The 19214-nt window shown below is 46.1% G+C and overlaps 2 protein-coding genes across 7 annotated transcripts in view; one reads left to right on the plus strand and one right to left on the minus strand.

Annotated features, from left to right (window-relative positions):
* The window catches only part of DUS1L (dihydrouridine synthase 1 like), a 28469-nt gene extending 18152 nt beyond the window's left edge, over positions 1 to 10317 (plus strand). For 4 of the 6 annotated variants that reach the window (XM_073310696.1, XM_073310693.1, XM_073310694.2 and 1 more), the window contains 3 exons: positions 371 to 408; positions 9324 to 9399; positions 9810 to 10317. In XM_073310696.1, coding sequence (XP_073166797.1) covers positions 371 to 408; positions 9324 to 9399; positions 9810 to 9955 — 260 coding nt within the window. In that variant the 3' untranslated portion in view covers positions 9956 to 10317. Of the gene's footprint in view, positions 1 to 370; positions 409 to 9020; positions 9400 to 9809 lie in introns of all 6 variants that reach the window. The other 2 variants (XR_012154793.1, XM_073310695.1) reach the window with 2 other exon arrangements.
* The window catches only part of GPS1 (G protein pathway suppressor 1), a 36338-nt gene continuing 25561 nt past the window's right edge, over positions 8438 to 19214 (minus strand). The window contains exon 15 of the mRNA XM_073310688.2: positions 8438 to 9447. Within this exon, the coding sequence (XP_073166789.2) occupies positions 9433 to 9447 (15 nt within the window). The 3' untranslated portion in view covers positions 8438 to 9432. The remainder of the gene's footprint in view (positions 9448 to 19214) is intronic.

Consider the following 19214-nt stretch of genomic DNA (forward strand, 5'->3'; position numbering starts at 1 on the left):
TTTCATCTCAGAGTGCTTTATAACTCTGTTATAACAACTGCAGTCACTATTGTGTAATGTTGAAATGCAGTGTCTGTTTTAAACAGCTCCCCTTTCTTCTCCTCTCCCCAACTTGTTTTATAACTTTCTCAGACAAATTCATTGGGACTGATATTTCCATGTTTGGTCTTAGTTCAGATAATTTTTTTAAAACGTCAACAAAATCTCTTAATCCCTTTTAATTTGTTTCTGTGTATAAAATATTGCTCCTAAAAAATGCACCTTCTGGCTGCAAAGGTTGGTCACCCTGGAGCATTGAATTTGCTGTTCTCTTTTAAATATCATTCACTGTCTGGGATACTCATAGACCAAATTTGTTTCTCTTTTCCAGCTAAATATGCAAAATGTGATCATTGTGGAAACCCAAAGGTAGGTCCATCCCTTTTCAAGTCTCTAGTAATGGATGCTGTTTAAACTCTGATGAAATACAAACAATATATCTGCTTCTCAGGCAAAGGCCATTGTGCTAATTAGGCAAGTGATTATATCAGATGCTGAGGTGAAGCTATTACCTAGGGTAAAGATGACATAAATAGATTATTCTGGATACTTTAATCTCTCTTCTTCCTGCAAAGAGCAGTCTTGGTGGTTTATTGCTCTCAGCAAATGCTGGTCAGCAGTCTGAATTGCTAAATCATCTGAAAGATTGTTACATTATTAAATATCAGTCCCCCAAGCACACTTGGAAGCAAATCTCTGACCAAATGAACTTTTACAAATTGCAGCATGGGAACTCCTCTGTTTGCTAGGTAATAAAGCTCATACTATGGTTATTTTTGTAGCTTTCTGTAAGAATTAAATATCTGAGTGATTCTCTTAATAGGTATACAAGACAGATATTTTAAACTTTCCAGTGACTGAGTAGGGAAGGGCAGTTGGTCTGCCGTGACAGCAGGAAATTAAAAGGAAAAAATACTAATGAAAGGCAAGGCACAGATCAGACTGCATCAGATTTAAATGAAAATCAAACTCTATATCTGTGCCTGGTAGTGGCAGAGACAGAACTGGAGGATTTTGATCTATTCCCTTTATTAGAAGAGAAAATTAACCCCCATCAGTGCTGAAGGTTCCACTAATGAAAAGGCATTTGTTCGTGGGATATCAGATCAAATCCAGACTTCACTACTGGGAAGGTTTATTAATAGGGATGTCAAATGATTTAAAAAATTAATCGCGATTAATTGTGAGATTAAAAGAATTAATTATACTGTTAAACTTGTTATAAACATTTTTGGATGATTTTCTACATTTTCAAATACATTCAATTACAGCACAGAATACAAAGTGTACAGTAAACACTTTATATTTATTTTTTATTACAAATATTTGCAATCTACAGGTCGAAGCATGAAAGGGCATACAAATGTTTAGCATATCTGGCATGTAAATACCTTGCAACGCCGGCTACAACAGTGCCATGCGAACACCTGTTCTCACTTTTAGGTGACATTGTAAATAAGTAACAGGCAGCATTATCTCCCGTAAATGTAAACAAACTTGTTTGTCTTAGTGATTGGCTGAACAAGAAGTAGGACTGAGTGGACTTGTCAGCTCTATAGTTTTTACATTGTTTTATTTTTGAGTGCTGTGTTTTGGGGGTTTTTTGTTTTGGTTTTTTACATAATTCTACATTTGTAAGTTGCACTTTCATGATAAAAAGATTGCACTACAGTACTTATCATCGAATTGAAAAATACTATTTTATCTTTTTTACAGTGCAAATATTTGTATATTTGATTAAAGTGAGCACTGTACACTGACTTCAATTACAACACAGAATACAATATATTTGAAAATTATAGGAAAAAATCCAAAAATATTTATAATAAATTGAAATTGGTATTCTGTTATTGTTTAACAGTGTGGTTAAAACTTCGATTAATTTTTTAACTCTCATGATTAATTTTTTGAATTGAGTTAAATTTGTTTTGAGTTAGGAGAAGTAATTAACTGCAATTAATTGACAGTCCTATTTATTAATGAAACCTATTGCATTCTGTGAATATCAGGAGGATTTGGAATCCAAGTGCAAAAATATACAAATATTTTTTTCAAGAGTACAGCTGTTCCCATGAAAAGTGAGAAATCACTGAGGGGGCTGAACCAGGAGGGTACAGTGCTGCTAAAATACTTAGACACCAGAAACTTAGGGTATGTGACACTGCAATTAAACACAGGCAACTGGCCCATGCCAGCCAACATGGCTCTCAGGGCTCGGGCTAAGGGGCTGTTTAATTGTGGTGTAGACATTTGGGCTCAGGCTGGAGTCCAGGCTCTGGGGCCCTCCCTGTTCACAGGGCCTCAGAGCCCGGACTCCAGCCTGAGCCCAAACGTCTATAGCGGCCTCTTAGCCCGAGCCCTGCGAGCCTGCATCAGTTGGCATGAGCCAGCCATGGGTGTTTAATTGCAGAGTCTACATACCCATAGTCTTAAGGAAAAGGTCTGCAGCAAATAGAAAGCTGGAGCGATGAGAAACTTTGATCTGTTTCCAGTAAAGGGAAAATCCCACCATATGAGGCCATGGTAGGATACAGACCAGGCAGGTGGGCACTATTCAGTCCTGAGTATGTGGAAAATGTTGCCCTTAGTTACACAGATGTTCTTTAGATTAAAAAGCAGGAGCTTCCCTCTAATAAGATTTTTGTTGGTTGCACAATTAGTTGGTTTATTTCTCTGAGTACTGAGAGGGCACTGGGATTTCACTCTGTTTGTTCTTGTGAATTAGGTTCTGCTACAGGTGGGTGAGCTCTGTGCCCTTTGCCTTGTCTGAGAGAAGCAAAGGTGGTGGGTCATCTCTTCTCACATTATCATTTATACTTGCTACTGTTAAAAAGAAAAGGAGTACTAGTGGCACCTTAGAGACTAACCAATTTATTTGAGCATAAGCTTTCGTGAGCTACAGCTCACTTCATCGGATGCATGCAGTGGAAAATACAGTGGGGAGATCTATATACACAGAGAACATGAAACAATGGGTCTTACCATACACACTGTAACGAGAGTGATCAGGTAAGGTGAGCTATTACCAGCAGGAGAGCGGGGTGGTGGACACCTTTTGTAGTGATAATCCAGGTGGGCCATTTCCAGCAGTTGACAAGAATGTCTGAGGAATGGGGGGGGAGGAATAGTTTTACTTTGTGTAATGACCCATCCACTCCCAGTCTTTATTCAAGCCTAAGTTAATTGTATCCAGTTTGCAAATTAATTCCAATTCAGCAGTCTCTCGTTGGAGTCTGTTGTTGAAGAATTGCCACTTTTAGGTCTGTAATAGAGTGACCAGAGAGATTGAAGTGTTCTCCAACTGGTTTTTGAATGTTATACTTCTTGACGTCTGATTTGTGTCCATCTATTCTTTTACGTAGAGACTGTCCAGTTTGGCCAATGTACATGGCAGAGGGGCATTGCTGGCACATGATGGCATATATCACATTGGTAGATGTGCAGGTGAATGAGCCTCTGATAGTGTGGCTGATGTGATTAGGCCCTCTGATGGTGTCCCCTGAATAGATACGTGGATACAGTTGGCAATGGGCTTTGTTGCAAGGATAGGTTCCTGGGTTAGTGGTTCTGTTGTGTGGTGTGTGGTTGCTGGTGAGTATCTGCTTCAGGTTGGAGGGACTGTCTGTAAGCAAGGACTGGCCTGTCTCCCAAGATCTGTGAGAGTGGGAAACCCTTTGTTTCCTATCTTTTTAACCAGTTACCAATCCATGAGAGGACTTTCCGTCTTATCCCATGGCAGCTTACTTTGCTTAAGAGCCTTTGGGGAGGGACCTAATCAAAGGCTTTCTAAAACTCTAAGTACACTATATCCACGTGATTCCCATTGTCCACATCACTCCAGGGGAATTCTGCACCACTGCTCATGAGCAGAATTTATGTCCCTCACAGATTTCTTTGCTTCCTCACAGAATAATGACTTTCTGATGGGGAAGCAAAGGGAAACCACAAGAGCGGTCATGCGACCCTCCCCAGCAGTATGTTCCGGGGGCCCAGGACAGCTAGCAGAGAGGTAAATCACGGGGGGGCAAGAGGCTGGACAGGGGAAGACCCAGCTGGTGGCTCCTAGCCTCCGTTGGGCTCAGCTGCTCATCCCCACTGGGCTGGGGAGAATGGTACTGCCTCTTCCCGTGCACAGCATCCGGGGCTGGGTCAGGCCCATCGCCAGATTTCTTCCTCAGCTGAAGGAAGCTCTGCAAACTCCTTTCCCTGCCCCCTGCTTCCTGCAGCCATCCCTCCTCAGCTGTAGGGGGAGGGATCCCTGTTCGGGGAGGGATCCCTCATCCACTCAACCCCTGTGCCTCCAAAGCCCCTCATACCCAGACTCTCTCCCGCTGAGCCTCACTCCCATGCACTCAGACTCCCCTCCCAATGAGCCCATCTCCTCCTCCCCCCCCCCACACCAGAGCCCTAACTAGCTGCATCTGGACCCCTCTTGAAACCCCTCACACCCATACCCCCTGCTGAGCTCTATCTTCGCCCCTGCTGAGCCCCAACCACCGTCACTTGGACACTGCTATAGAGTCCCATTACCATTGCACCCAGAACTCCCCAACAAGCCCCTCTGCATCCAGATCCCCCCCTGAGCCACCTGAACCCGGATTGCCCCACATAGAACCCTCTCAACCCACAGCTGGATCCCCCGCCACACTTGGATCCTCCCTTGCTGAGCCTGCCTGCCCACACCTGGTGCACATAGCACAGAGGAGCAGGGCCTTGGGGTGTTTCTGGAGCAGGCCCGGTCCTTTCAGGGTTGGGTATAGCCTCACCGGTGAGTCTGTGTCCTGGTGGGAAGCTGCACAGTGATCTCCCACCTCTGTGCAGCCAGTGCCCTAGGCTCCCTAATACCATGCTGAAGCCTCCACATTTATTTGACAAATAAAATTGCAGAATTTTGCAAAATTTCAAAATATTGGGTGCAGAATTTTTTTTTTTTTTGGTGCAGAATGCCCTCAGGAGTACCATGGGGTTGTTGACCTTCCTTCGTGTCGCGCCCCCCCCCAAGAATTCTAGTAGAGCGGTGAGGCATGATTTTCCCTTTACAAAAACCATGTTGACTCTCCCCCAACAAATTATGTTCATCTATGTGTCTGACACTTTTGATCTTTACTATAGTTTCAACCAGTTTGCCTGGTACTGACATCAGGCTTACCGGCCTATAATTGCCAGGATCACCTCTGGAGTCCTTTTTAAAAATTGGCATCACATTAGCTATCTTCTAGTCATTTGGTACAGAAGTTGATTTAAATGATTGGTTACAGACTACAGTTAGTTCTGCAATTTCACATTTCAGTGCCTTCAGAACTCTTGGATGATACCATCTGGTCCTGGTGACTTATTACTGTTTATCAATTTGTTCCAAAACCTCCTCTAATGCCACCTCAATCTGGGACAGTTGCTCAGATTTGTCACCTAAAAAGAACGGTTCAGGTTTTGGAATCTCCCTCACATCCTCAGCCATGAAGACCAATGCAAAGAATTCATTCATTTTCTCCACAATGGCCTTTGTCCTTGAATGCTCCTTTAGTATCTCGATCATCCAGTGGCCCCCCACGGGATGTTTAGCAGGCTTCCTGCTTCTGACGTATTTAATTTTTTTTCTTTTTTGCTGTTACTTTTTGAGAAGCAGTTATGATGCTTTCCACTCACAGTTGGCCTTTCCCTTAGCCCATTTGACTGAGAATTCTACGTCCTGTAGTAGTCTGACTTGTATTTGGTCAGTGGAGTGCGTCACTAAGAAGTGTTATTTTGGATGTGTATCTAGCTGGTTATTATTGTTCTTTAGGGCGCAGGGGGACTACAATCATGATGGGGGGGGGGGCTCATTGTACTGGGCTATATACAGCCATGAATAAAAAGACAGTCGTTGCACCAAAGATTTTAGACTTCAGGTTAGGGCAAGACACAGGTAGATGAGACAAACAAATGTGAGGGAAGCAGTAACTAGATAACAATAAGGCAAGCAAGTTATTGATCCATAAGCATGTTTTATCAGGTTTCCTAGCCAGGTAGCTGGAGCTTTAGGGAAGGGCTCAAGTGGGGTGACTAAACTGGGGCATTGTATAGAGGCAGTTGTTAATCAGAAAAAAAAAAATCTCTCTCGAGCACATAAGATCTTTAATAAAGGCATTTCCTCATTGCTGAGTAGAACAGAAAGCCTCACAGGCCTCTTGACTGGAGGGGAATGTCAGCTCTACTATAGTTAAGCTGTAGGCCCCCTTTATGTTTAAAAGCCAGCTCTTACAAGTGCTCTAAAATTGGCTTGCTTACTTAGCTCAGAGTGCAATTTGGGGTGCCTCATGGGCTTGTGGGCTAGGATTAGTGATCCAAACTTGGGGTCATTTGAGAAAGCGTTTCTAGACATACAGCTCTCTCGGGCAATACAAAGAAGAAAAGAAGTATTTCATAAGGTTGACATATCAATGTGTCTTCCTGCAAATTGTCAGGCGGGAAGGGGGCAGTGGTCAAACCATGGCTCTGAGTTTTTACCCACATGATCTGAAGTGTTCACAGTTACCCTAGCTACTGAATAGCTCCCCAGGCCCACAGCCCCTCCGGGGAAACATATTGAAAATGTTATTCAACGACGTGTTGAGTCTCGTGCTAATGTGCCCAAGGGATTACACTGTGCATGTGTAGACAGGGTGGTGAGCCAGCCCTTGTCACAGGATGGAGGTGGCTCCAGGAGACATGCTCTGGTTGTTGAACCTGAGCTAGAAACAACCAATATAAATTCAGTAGCCACCCTTGGCAGCAATCTGAAAAAAATGAAACAAACCCGTTGCCACACCTTGCTTCTCGTAAAGGGGCATCTTATTTATCATTTGCACACAGCAGAACATTTGGAAGGTACCCACACTAGTTTAAAAAAGAAATTACATAGCCAAATATTTGCTGGGAGGGGAGAGGGCTAAATGGTGGTTAGGGATGGGAGGTGCTTAGGACTCAGGTGAGAGGGTGGGGAGAACTACAGGGAACAGTGATGCTCCACACTCCTCCAGCTCTGAGGGCCCCTGCCATGCTGATGGTGTCAGACAGTCTGAGCCCCTTGCTCTAAGCGGAGCCCAGAAGCTGGGGAGGGAATCCAATCCCTTCTCCTTACTGCATCTCATGGGAATGGGCTCTCGGGGGGGTCGGGGGGGTAGAGGAGCAGGGTGGGGCTGAAGCCCTTTCCCTGCCTCTACTCATGTAAGCAAGCTGGGGGCCCTGTCCTGCTGAAGGGGCGTTTAGTTCATCATGTGAATCAAAATTTGTGGAAGCCCTGACCCGTTATGGGGGGAGTTGAGAACAAGCATACACCAAGCATTAGTGTGGAGAGTGAGGTGAGAAATTGAGAACGGGTATGCTGTCAAGCACCAGCAGAGGGGGAGGCTGGATGAGTGTACCAAGGGAGTTAAATGGAGCCATTCCAACTTATCAGGAGCTATTGTTTGACACTCTTTACACCTCCAGGAAGTATTCTCATTCAACTGAGATGAACTCAGCCTTATGCACTGCAGCCGGATTTGTCATTGCAGCATAGGTGACCTGGGTTCTGTTTTTGGCTCTGTCACTGACCCACTAGAAAAATCGTGACACCTCTGCCTCAGTTTCCCCATCTGTAAAATGGGGCTAAAGGTACTGACCTACCTGTCACTCGTGCCTGACATGAGATAATGGGAAAGGCATGAGGGATGAGTACCTAACCAAACCATAGGAGGATTTATAGGACAAACCTATGTGATAATTACAACTGCTGGAGTGAGCATTCCTCCAGAAAACAATGTTCATAAAATTACAAAATTCATGGACAAAAAAAACTTTCATTAGTCATGTTCTAGTGATGCAGGTTGTTGCATGCTTGTCCAGGCTATCACAGTCAGTGATGCTCAAATGTCTGAAAAACCAGGAACTGAAGTGATAAGGCACACATGCCTGCACCCTTAACTCTGCCCTTTTTAATATGACTCATATTTGCAGAATTCTCAGGGACTGTATGCAACTGTAGGACAAATTCTAATGTCATATTGTTGCTAAGGCAAAACTCATGTTTAGGCAACCTCTGTGGAACAGGAGCTACGTATGCCTGTCCTACGCGAATACTGAGCCTAAGCCCCAGAAACAGTCACAAGTGAAAAAGCGTACAACACCACCATCCCCTTTTTACAAACCATTCACTCTCAGCCACAGGATTCCAGCTAATGCTATACTTTCATTTAATCACTAACCCCCCACAAACCACTCTCATACCACACCTCACTACTGACAAGCCCCCTTGCAAAAAGAATCTGTGCACTGTGCCTGACAATTTGCAGAACTCAGCACTGAAATGAGGCACACTTGAACCCCTCAAGGTACACATGCACCTCTTTTCTTTGATCTCACACAGCAGTGGGCAGGGGCAACTCAGACCAAACAAGGACGACAGGCCTCCCGATTTCCTCCTGTCACAGTTCAAATTTGACTTGCTGGAATAAGATACAACAGCGCAACCCTGGTCCTAAGTTTATTGTTTTGTCAATAAACTTAATACAGTAAAGAGTACCTTTAGTAGTTTTTTCTGCTGTAGCACCATCTCAAACTGTTTGCACTCAAATCATGTTGCACAAACTTCCCCCAACAATGAAAGCCAGAAAAGAGCTTTACAGATATTAAAACTGGCAGATACATTTTTCCCCTTCCTGTGCACTCAGTCGGCCATTCCTGAGTTGCAAAATATCCATGACTCATCTTCTCTCACCTTCAGAGGATGGATCATGCCTTATGTTATTACTGTCCATGATTTGGGCAATTTTAGGAATTAAAAAAAAAGGGGAAATGATTTCCTTGGAACGATGACTATTAATGAGGGGAGCAGCAAACAAAGACAGAAAATAAGAGCTTCTGAAGAGAAACAGGACAAACTCCAGTTATGACAGTATTGAAACCCTTTCAGAAAGGGTTTCAGAGTATCTTAATTTCCTACACGTATTTGATATTAATCAAGAGGATTTCCTCATTGGCAGGAGAAATTCCTGGAAGGTGGAATATAATCGTTCTGGGATGGTTATCATCACCTAGAAGCACAGAGCGTTTATCCAGCAGGCAGCTCTGAATTTCTGCATTTCCCTTCTCCCCTGGCCCCGGTCTCCATATCCTTTATCAGCAGCCTGAAGACTGACTGTCCCCATCACTGTTTGCAGGAACCCAGACCACGACAGCTGTCTTCAGAAGCCCTGCGTATGCATCCTTGCAGTTATGCTTCCCATAAGCAGTTCAGTGAAGATTTTTTTTTTCCACTGACTTAACTGGTGTGTATCTGTTTCCAGGGTAACAAATGTGTGTTTAATCTGTGCCGAGGATGCTGTAAGAAAAGAGCATTTAAAGAGACTGCAGACTGTCCAGGCAAGTATAGACCCCACCACTCCGTCCTGTTCTTCAGCACCACTGGGCCTGTATAAAAACAAACTGTCCAAGTCAAAATGAGTGATTAATACATATGAAAGCGGTATGACATTTTAAAGTCCTTTGTTAATATGCATAATTGTGATAGTTTTAGAAATATTAGTTTAAAATCCTGAGGGTCCTAGCTTTCATGGAAATGTTTTACTTAGCACTGGCCTCTGTAATAGAGCACGAACATGACACCAGCATCTGCTCTTCCTCCTGAAGCCTCAGGGTGCATCATCTCCAAGCTAAAAGCATAATAAATTTTCTACAGCTGCATATAGTTACCCCAAGGCAGTGGCCTGCTCTGTTCCCCACTGAACAGGCAGTTCAGTGTCAATTTATTATTTCGCTTCTTTCTTTGTCAGGTCATGGATTACTTTTTAAAACCAAATATGAAAAGTCCCTTCTGTGGAAAAGTGGCCAAACAGAGATGCAGGAGATTGAAAGGACACAGAAAGGAGATGTGGAGGAAACTGCTGGACTGAAAGAGGGTATTGACGCTGTACTGTAAGCCTTCAAACTAGATTCTGCTGGATCTGCGTCTCTGCTTCCCTCGGCCAAAGAATCTGCCATTTCCAGAGCACCATCTGAAGCCTGGAGTAGTTCCACAGGTTTGTTCTAAGGTCTGGATGAGTTTTATTTAAGGAAAAGCTGCTTACTCAGGGAAATATCCTGCCTTTGAATAAAAGGATGCAACTAAAGTTCTCAATGTCTTTTAAAGACTTTAAAGGACTCAGCCAGAACCCTGGCCTGAAAATGCTGCACTGGGGTGGGGGGAAGATGATGTACTAAAGTCATGAACTGCCTGTTGTACATTAACCCTTCATGTGCTGTTTTAAAAGTGGGGAATAAATCTTTGATATTAGAACATCCTGCTGGAGTGTTAAACTAATATTTCTTCAGGAATATAGGGTGAAGGTCACTTAAATGATATTTTCAGGTCAGGAAGGAAGCTAAGTGTTCAAGGACAGCAGCGTTCAGTGACTAACTCTCCGTAGTGTTACTCTAATGACAGAAAGAAAAGGAGGACTTGTGGCACCTTAGAGACTAACCAATTTATTTGAGCATGAGCTTTCGTGAGCTACAGCTCAGTGAGCTGTAGCTCACGAAAGCTCATGCTCAAATAAATTGGTTAGTCTCTAAGGTGCCACAAGTCCTCCTTTTCTTTTTGCGAATACAGACTAACACGGCTGTTCCTCTGAAACCTGTCTAATGACAGAGTTGGATAGGAAGTGTTACATGTAATAAATAATTACTAGTTATTACAATAGAACCTGAAGGGTGCCCCTGAACAGGAGGTCCTAGCGTGCTAGGCTGCGTACACATTTATAGTCAAAGAAATGAGTCTCGGACACAAAAACAAATGGTGGGCAAAAGGAAATAATATCCAGATTTTATAAGTGGGGAGCAGATACACTTAGAGGCTAGTCCAAGGTCACACACTATCTGGCAGAACCAGGAATTCATAGTCATAGAAATGTAGGACCAAGTAAGCCTAGACTCATCCCTGAGAGGTGTTTGTTCAACCTGTTCTTAAAAACCTCCATTGACAGGGATTCCACAACGTTCCTTGGGAGCCTATTCCAGAGCTTAACTATCCTTACAGTTAGAAAGTTTTTCCTGACATTTAACCTAAATCTCCCTTGCTGCGTATTAAGGACATTACTTCTTGCCCTACCTTCAGAGAAGGTCGAGAACAATTGATCAGTCATCTTTATAACAGCCATTAACATATCTGGAGAGTTATCAGGTCCTCTCCCAGTCTTCTTATTGCAATATGAACAGGCATGGGTGGTTTTTTTTGTTTTTTAAAATCTTTCCTCATAGGTCAGATTTTCTGAACTTTGTATCATTTTTGTTGCTTGCCTGTGGACTCTCTCCAATTAGTCCACATCTTTCCTAAACTGTGGCATCCAAACTTGGACACTGTAGTCCAGCTGAGGTCTCACCAGGGCCGAGTAGCACAAGACAGTTACCTCCAGTGTCTTACAGATGATATTTCTGTTAATACACCCCACATTGGTGACTCATATTCTATTTGTGAGCCACTCTAACCCTCAGATTTTTTTCAGCAATACTTCCACCTACCCAGTTATTCCCCATGTTGTAGCTGTGCATTTGATTGTTTTACTTTTTAAGTGTAGTATTTTGCACTTGTCTTTATTGAATTTCATCTTTTTGATTTCAGACCATTTCTCTAATTAAGGTTATTTTGAATTCTAAACCTGTCTTCCAAAGTACTTGAGCCCCCTCCCAGCTTGGTGTCCTCTGCAATTTTATAAGCATACTCTCCATTACCCTACTCATAATGAAAATACTGACTAGTACTGGATCCAGGACAGACCCCAGTAGACCCCTACTCCTGAGGATACACCTACTCCTGAGGGAATTCTGCACCAACAAAATTAAAAATTCTGCACCACAGAAATAATTATGGAAATGTTATTTGTCAATAAATAAATGTGACTAAGGCATGGCACTGTGGAACCACAGGCAAATGGCTGCATTGAAGTGGGACATCATCCTGAAGCCCCAACCTCCCCCGCTACAGGGACTCAGCAGTGAGGCTGCACCCAACCCTGACAGTGCAAGGGCTGAGCCTGCCCCAGGAACACCTCAGGGCCCTGCTCCTCTGCACCAGGTGTGGGGCAGGCTTAGCCCAGCAGGATCCAAGTGTGGAGGGGCTTAGTGTGGGAGGATCCAGGTGTGGGGTGAGAGATTTGTGTGGGGGGCAATCTGGGTGCAGGCTGCTCAGTCAGACATCTGGACGCACAGGGGCTCATTGGGGGGTTCCAGGTGCAGCGGTAATGGGACTCTGCAGGGGATCCAGGTGCAGGGGTGTGTGTGAAGGGTTTGGGGGTCCAGGTGCAGCTGGCTATAGCTCAGTGGGGTGGGGGACTTGTCCGGGGGGAGAGAGGGAGGTCCAGGTGTAGGGAGGTTCGACAGGCCTGTTTAACGGGGGAGCCCCAGCTGCTGCCAAGGGGATGCTGCAGGCTGGGCTCCTACTTCCCCCCCTGGATTCCACTAACCCCTTTTCTTCCCCATCTCATCTCCACTGCCCCATGCCTCATCCCCTGCCCCTCACTCCATGGGTGCTGGAACAATTTGTATAGTGGGGGTGCTGAGAGCCATTCAACCAAACTGTAAACCCTGGATGTAATGGAAACCACATCAAGCCGGGGGTGCAGGAGCACCCTCCACACTGCTAGTTCCAGCACCTATGCCTCACTCCCACATTCCCCTTTCCCCCACCCTGCCTTACCCAGCCCCACAGCTAGCACTCACTGTTGCACTGAAAACAGGAGGGCTCCCAGCAAACAGAAGGGGAGCACGACTGGCATTAGGACCCAGGAGGTGGCGTTCAGCTGCAGTCAGGGGAGCCCAGACACAGCCTCCTTTAGTTGGGCCTCTCTGCACTTGCAGAAATGGGGAGAGAAGTGGCACGTAACCACATGTGCCCCCCATGCCTTGCCTCTGGGTGGACAGTCCCCCCAAAAAAACACTGCACTCATGGTTGTCCTCCTGCCCCCACGCAGCTTCCCTGCCATTTTCTGCAGGGAAGCACAGAACTTCTCGGCACCGGGGGAGGGGGAGTGCATGACATTTTCTGCAGGTGTCCAGCAGAATTGCCTCAAGAGTGAACTATTTATAACCACTCTCTGAATAATGTCTTGCAACCACTTGTGCACCCACCTTGTAGCAATTTCATCTAGACCACATTTCCCCAATCTCCTGAGTCCCAAGTCCAGGGGTTTAACTACAAGATGGACCATCCTGTTTTCCTAGTGGTGAATTCTGTGAAAGGACAGACAGCAGACTCTTTATTCTGCAACAGAAACAGTCTCTCAAGATCTCTCTGTATCTCAGGCAGTGCTACATATATATGCCTGCCCCTGGTGCTCTATGTGCATCCTGCAGAGTCTGATTCATAGTGCCTGTCCCTAGGCATTCTATAAACAAATCTTTCTGCATATCGCAGAGAACTTCAACAGTGTGAATTCAGACACATTAACCTGTTATGGTAAAAGGCTAAAGAAATGGAGACCAAGCTGTCTGCCATTTTACTGGATACAATCTTAGATCAGAAAATTGACTTACAGGTGAGGCTGCCCACTGACTTCAACACCGGCTAGCCTGAGACCTACGTGACAGCTGCAGCAGTCCATCTCTCCTTACCCTCAGGTTGCAGTGCAACTTCTGCACTGATCACTGCCATCTCCTGCTGTAATGGGAGATTGAAACAGCATCATGGACCTCCCGGCAACCTGCACCCAGACTCCAAACCAGAACGCTTCTAAAGCTTTATCCTGTGGGAATGTTAACTGTAAACAGGGTCTCCTGAAGGGAAGAGAGAGACAGTGACTTATAGGGACTGAGAGATGTACATTCAAATGCAAGCTCTAGATTTTCTGGGTCTGGTAAGACCAGAGCAATGTGAATTAGGAGTTTGCACAGGAGCTTTGCACCTCTACATAAAAGGAACATGTTAAAATTTAGCAACCAATGGTTTTAGCTCTCAGATGCAGCATCTCTTCAAAAGGAAGGAAACTTTTTTTTTTTTTTTGAGATATGGAGTTTTGGGTTAATGTTATAGAGGAAGAGATTTATTTAAAAAGATTTAGGGTATGTCTACACTACGGAATAAGGTCGAATTTATAGAAGTCGGTTTTTTAGAAATCGGTTTTATATATTCGAGTGTGTGTGTCCCCACAGAAAATGCTATCAGTGCATTAAGTGCATTAACTCGGCGGAGCGCTTCCACAGTACCGAGGCTAGCGTCGACTTCCGGAGCGTTGCACTGTGGGTGGCTATCCCACAGTTCCCGCAGTCTCCGCTGCCCATTGGAATTCTGGGTTGAGATCCTAATGCCTGATGGGGCTAAAACATTGTCGCGGGTGGTTCTGGGTACATATCGTCAGGCCCCCATTCCCTCCCTCCGTGAAAGCAAGGGCAGACAATCATTTCGCGCCTTTTTTCCTGAGTTACCTGTGCAGATGCCATACCACTGCAAGCATGGAACCCGCTCAGGTAACCGTCACCCTATGTCTCCTGGGTGCTGGCAGACGTGGTACGGCATTGCTACACAGTAGCAGCAATCCCTTGCCTTGTGGCAGCAGATGGTACAGTACGACTGGTAGCCGTCATCGTCATATCCGAGGTGCTCCTGGCCACGTCAGCTGGGAGCGCCTGGGCAGACATGGGCGCAGGGACTAAATTTGGAGTGACTTGACCAGGTCATTCTCTTTAGTCCTGCAGTCAGTCCTAGTGAACCGTCTTATGGTGAGCGGGCAGGCGATACGGACTGCTAGCAGTCGTACTGTACCATCTTCTGCCGAGCAGCCATGAGATGTGGATGGCATGCAGTCCTTCTGCACCGTCTGCTGCCAGCCAAAGATGTAAAAGATAGATGGAGTGGATCAAAACAAGAAATAGACCAGATTTGTTTTGTACTCATTTGCTTCCCCCCCTCCCCTGTCTAGGGGACTCATTCTTCTAGCTCACACTGCAGTCACTCACAGAGAAGGTGCAGTGAGGTAAATCTAGCCATGTATCAATCAGAGGCCAGGCTAACCTTCTTGTTCCAATAAGGACAATAACTTAGGTGCACCATTTCTTATTGGAACCCTCCATGAAGTCCTGCCTGAAATACTCCTTGATGTAAAGCCACCCCCTTTGTTGATTTTAGCTCCCTGAAGCCAACCCTGTAAGCCGTGTCCTCAGTCGCCCCTCCTGGCATCAGAGCAACAGCAAACAATCGGGCATCTGAGAGTGCTGTCCAGAGCAGTCACAATGGAGCACTCTGATGGGGCTAAAACATTGTCGCGGGTGGTTCTGGGTACGTATCGTCAGGCCCCCGTTCCCTCCCTCCCTCCGTGAAAGCAAGGGCAGACAATCATTTCGCGCCTTTTTTCCTGAATTACCTGTGCAGACGCCATACCACGGCAAGCATGGAGCCCGCTCAGGTAACCGTCACCCTATGTCTCCTGGGTGCTGGCAGACGTGGTACGGCTTTGCTGCACAGTAGCAGCAACCCATTGTCTTCTGGCAGCAGACGGTGCAATACGACTGGTAGTTGTCCTCGTCGTGTCCGAGGTGCTCCTGGCCACGTCGGCTAGGAGCGCCTGGGCAGACATGGGCGCAGGGACTAAATTTGGAGTGACTTGACCAGGTCATTCTCTTTAGTCCTGCAGTCAGTCCTATTGAACCGTCTTATGGTGAGCGGGCAGACGATACGGACTGCTAGCAGTCATACTGTACCATCTTCTGCCAGGCAGGCAAGAGATGAGGATGGCTAGCAGTCGTACTGTACCATCTTCTGCCGAGCAGCCATGAGATGTGGATGGCATGCAGTCCTTCTGCACCATCTGCTGCCAGCCAAAGATGTAAAAGATAGATGGAGTGGGTCAAAACAAGAAATAGACCAGATTTGTTTTGTACTCATTTGCCTCCTCCCCTGTCTAGGGGACTCATTCCTCTAGGTCACACTGCAGTCACTCACAGAGAAGGTGCAGCGAGGTAAATCTAGCCATGTATCAATCAGAGGCCAGGCTAACCTCATTGTTCCAATAAGAACGATAACTTAGGTGCACCATTTCTTATTGGAACCCTCCGTGAAGTCCTGCCTGAAATACTCCTTGATGTACATGCATCCCCTTTGTTGATTTTAGCTCCCTGAAGCCAACCCTGTAAGCCGTGTCATCAGTCGCCCCTCCCTCCGTCAGAGCAACGGCAGACAATCGTTCCGCGCCTTTTTTCTGTGCGGACGCCATACCAAGGCAAGCATGGAGGCCGCTCAGCTCACTTTGGCAATTAGGAGCACATTAAACACCACACGCATTATCCAGCAGTATATGCAGCACCAGAACCTGGCAAAGCGATACCGGGCGAGGCGGCGACATCAGCACGGTCATGTGAGTGATCAGGACATGGACACAGATTTCTCTGAAAGCATGGGCCCTGCCAATGCATGCATCATGGTGCTAATGGGGCAGGTTCATGCTGTGGAACGCCGATTCTGGGCTCGGGAAACAAGCACAGACTGGTGGGACCGCATAGTGTTGCAAGTCTGGGACGATTCCCAGTGGCTGCGAAACTTTCGCATGCGTAAGGGCACTTTCATGGAACTTTATGACTTGCTTTCCCCTGCCCTGCGGTGCATGAATACCAAGATGAGAGCAGCCCTCACAGTTGAGAAGCGAGTGGCGATAGCCCTGGGGAAGCTTGCAACGCCAGACAGCTACTGGTCAGTTGGGAATCAATTTGGAGGGACAAACCATCCCGATGAGTCGAAAGAATAGTAAATATGGCAGGCGACCAACTTGGCTTAATGGTGAAATCCTAGCGGATCTTAAACATAAAAAAGAAGCTTACAAGAAGTGGAAGGTTGGACATATGACCAGGGAAGAGTATAAAAATATTGCTCGGGCATGTAGGAATGTTATCAGGAGGGCCAAATCGCACCTGGAGCTGCAGCTAGCCAGAGATGTCAAGAGTAACAAGAAGGGTTTCTTCAGGTATGTTGGCAACAAGAAGAAAGCCAAGGAATGTGTGGGCCCCTTACTGAATGAGGGAGGCAACCTAGTGACAGAGGATGTGGAAAAAGCTAATGTACTCAATGCTTTTTTTGCCTCTGTTTTCACTAACAAGGTCAGCTCCCAGACTGCTGCGCTGGGCATCACAAAATGCGGAAGAGATGGCCAGCCCTCTGTGGAGATAGAGGCGGTTAGGGACTATTTAGAAAAGCTGGACGTGCACAAATCCATGGGGCCGGACGAGTTGCATCCGAGAGTGCTGAAGGAATTGGCGGCTGTGATTGCAGAGCCACTGGCCATTATCTTTGAAAACTCGTGGCGAACCGGGGAAGTCCCGGATGACTGGAAAAAGGCTAATGTAGTGCCAATCTTTAAAAAAGGGAAGAAGGAAGATCCTGGGAACTACAGGCCAGTCAGCCTCACCTCAGTCCCTGGAAAAATCATGGAGCAGGTCCTCAAAGAATCAATCCTGAAGCACTTGCATGAGAGGAAAGTGATCAGGAACAGCCAGCATGGATTCACCAAGGGAAGGTCATGCCTGACTAATCTAATCGCCTTTTATGATGAGATTACTGGTTCTGTGGATGAAGGGAAAGCAGTGGATGTATTGTTTCTTGACTTTAGCAAAGCTTTTGACACGGTCTCCCATAGTATTCTTGTCAGCAAGTTAAGGAAGTATGGGCTGGATGAATGCACCATAAGGTGGGTAGAAAGCTGGCTAAATTGTCGGGCTCAACGGGTAGTGATCAATGGCTCCATGTCTAGTTGGCAGCCGGTATCAAGTGGAGTGCCCCAGGGGTCGGACCTGGGGCCGGTTTTATTCAATATCTTCATAAATGATCTGGAGGGTGGTGTGGATTGCACTCTCAGCAAATTTGCGGATGATACTAAACTGGGAGGAGTGGTAGATACGCTGGAGGGGAGGGATAGGATACAGAAGGACCTAGACCAATTGGAAGATTGGGCCAAAAGGAATCTGATGAGGTTCAATAAGGATAAGTGCAGGGTCCTGCACTTAGGACGGAAGAACCCAATGCACAGCTACAGACTAGGGACCGAATGGCTAGGCAGCAGTTCTGCAGAAAAGGACCTAGGGGTGACAGTGGACGAGAAGCTGGATATGAGTCAGCAGTGTGCCCTTGTTGCCAAGAAGGCCAATGGCATTTTGGGATGTATAAGTAGGGGCATAGCGAGCAGATCGAGGGACGTGATCGTTCCCCTCTATTCGACATTGGTGAGGCCTCATCTGGAGTACTGTGTCCAGTTTTGGGCCCCACACTTCAAGAAGGATGTGGATAAATTGGAGAGAGTCCAGCGAAGGGCAACAAAAATGATTAGGGGACTGGAACACATGAGTTATAAGGAGAGGCTGAGGGAGCTGGGATTGTTTAGCCTGCAGAAGAGAAGAATGAGGGGGGATTTGATAGCTGCTTTCAACTACCTGAAAGGGGGTTCCAAAGAGGATGGCTCTAGACTGTTCTCAATGGTAGCAGATGACAGAACGAGGAGTAATGGTCTCAAGTTGCAGTGGGGGAGGTTTAGATTGGATATTAGGAAAAACTTTTTCACTAAGAGGGTGGTGAAACACTGGAATGCGTTACCTAGGGAGGTGGTAGAATCTCCTTCCTTAGAGGTTTTTAAGGTCAGGCTTGACAAAGCCCTGGCTGGGATGATTTAACTGGGAATTGGTCCTGCTTTGAGCAGGGGGTTGGACTAGATGACCTTCTGGGGTCCCTTCCAACCCTGATATTCTATGATTCTATGATTCTATGAAATCTACTGTGGGGGCTGCTGTGATGCAAGTAGCCCACGCAATCAAAGATCTGCTGATATCAAGGGTAGTGACCCTGGGAAATGTGCAGGTCATAGTGGATGGCTTTGCTGCAATGGGATTCCCTAACTGTGGTGGGGCTATAGACAGAACCCATATCCCTAACTTGGCACCGGAGCACCAAGCCGCCGAGTACATAAACCGCAAGGGGTACTTTTCAATAGTGCTGCAAGCTCTGGTGGATCACAAGGGACGTTTCACCAACATCAACGTGGGATGGCCGGGAAAGGTGCATGATGCTCGCATCTTCAGGAACTCTGGTCTGTTTCAAAGCTGCAGGAAGGGACTTTATTCCCAGACCAGAAAATAACTGTTGGGGATGTTGAAATGCCTATATGTATCCTTGGGGACCCAGCCTACCGCTTAATGCCATGGCTCATGAAGCCGTACACAGGCAGCCTGGACAG

This window comes from Lepidochelys kempii, chromosome 14 (assembly GCF_965140285.1).
Source record: "Lepidochelys kempii isolate rLepKem1 chromosome 14, rLepKem1.hap1, whole genome shotgun sequence".
NCBI lineage: Eukaryota > Metazoa > Chordata > Testudines > Cheloniidae > Lepidochelys > Lepidochelys kempii.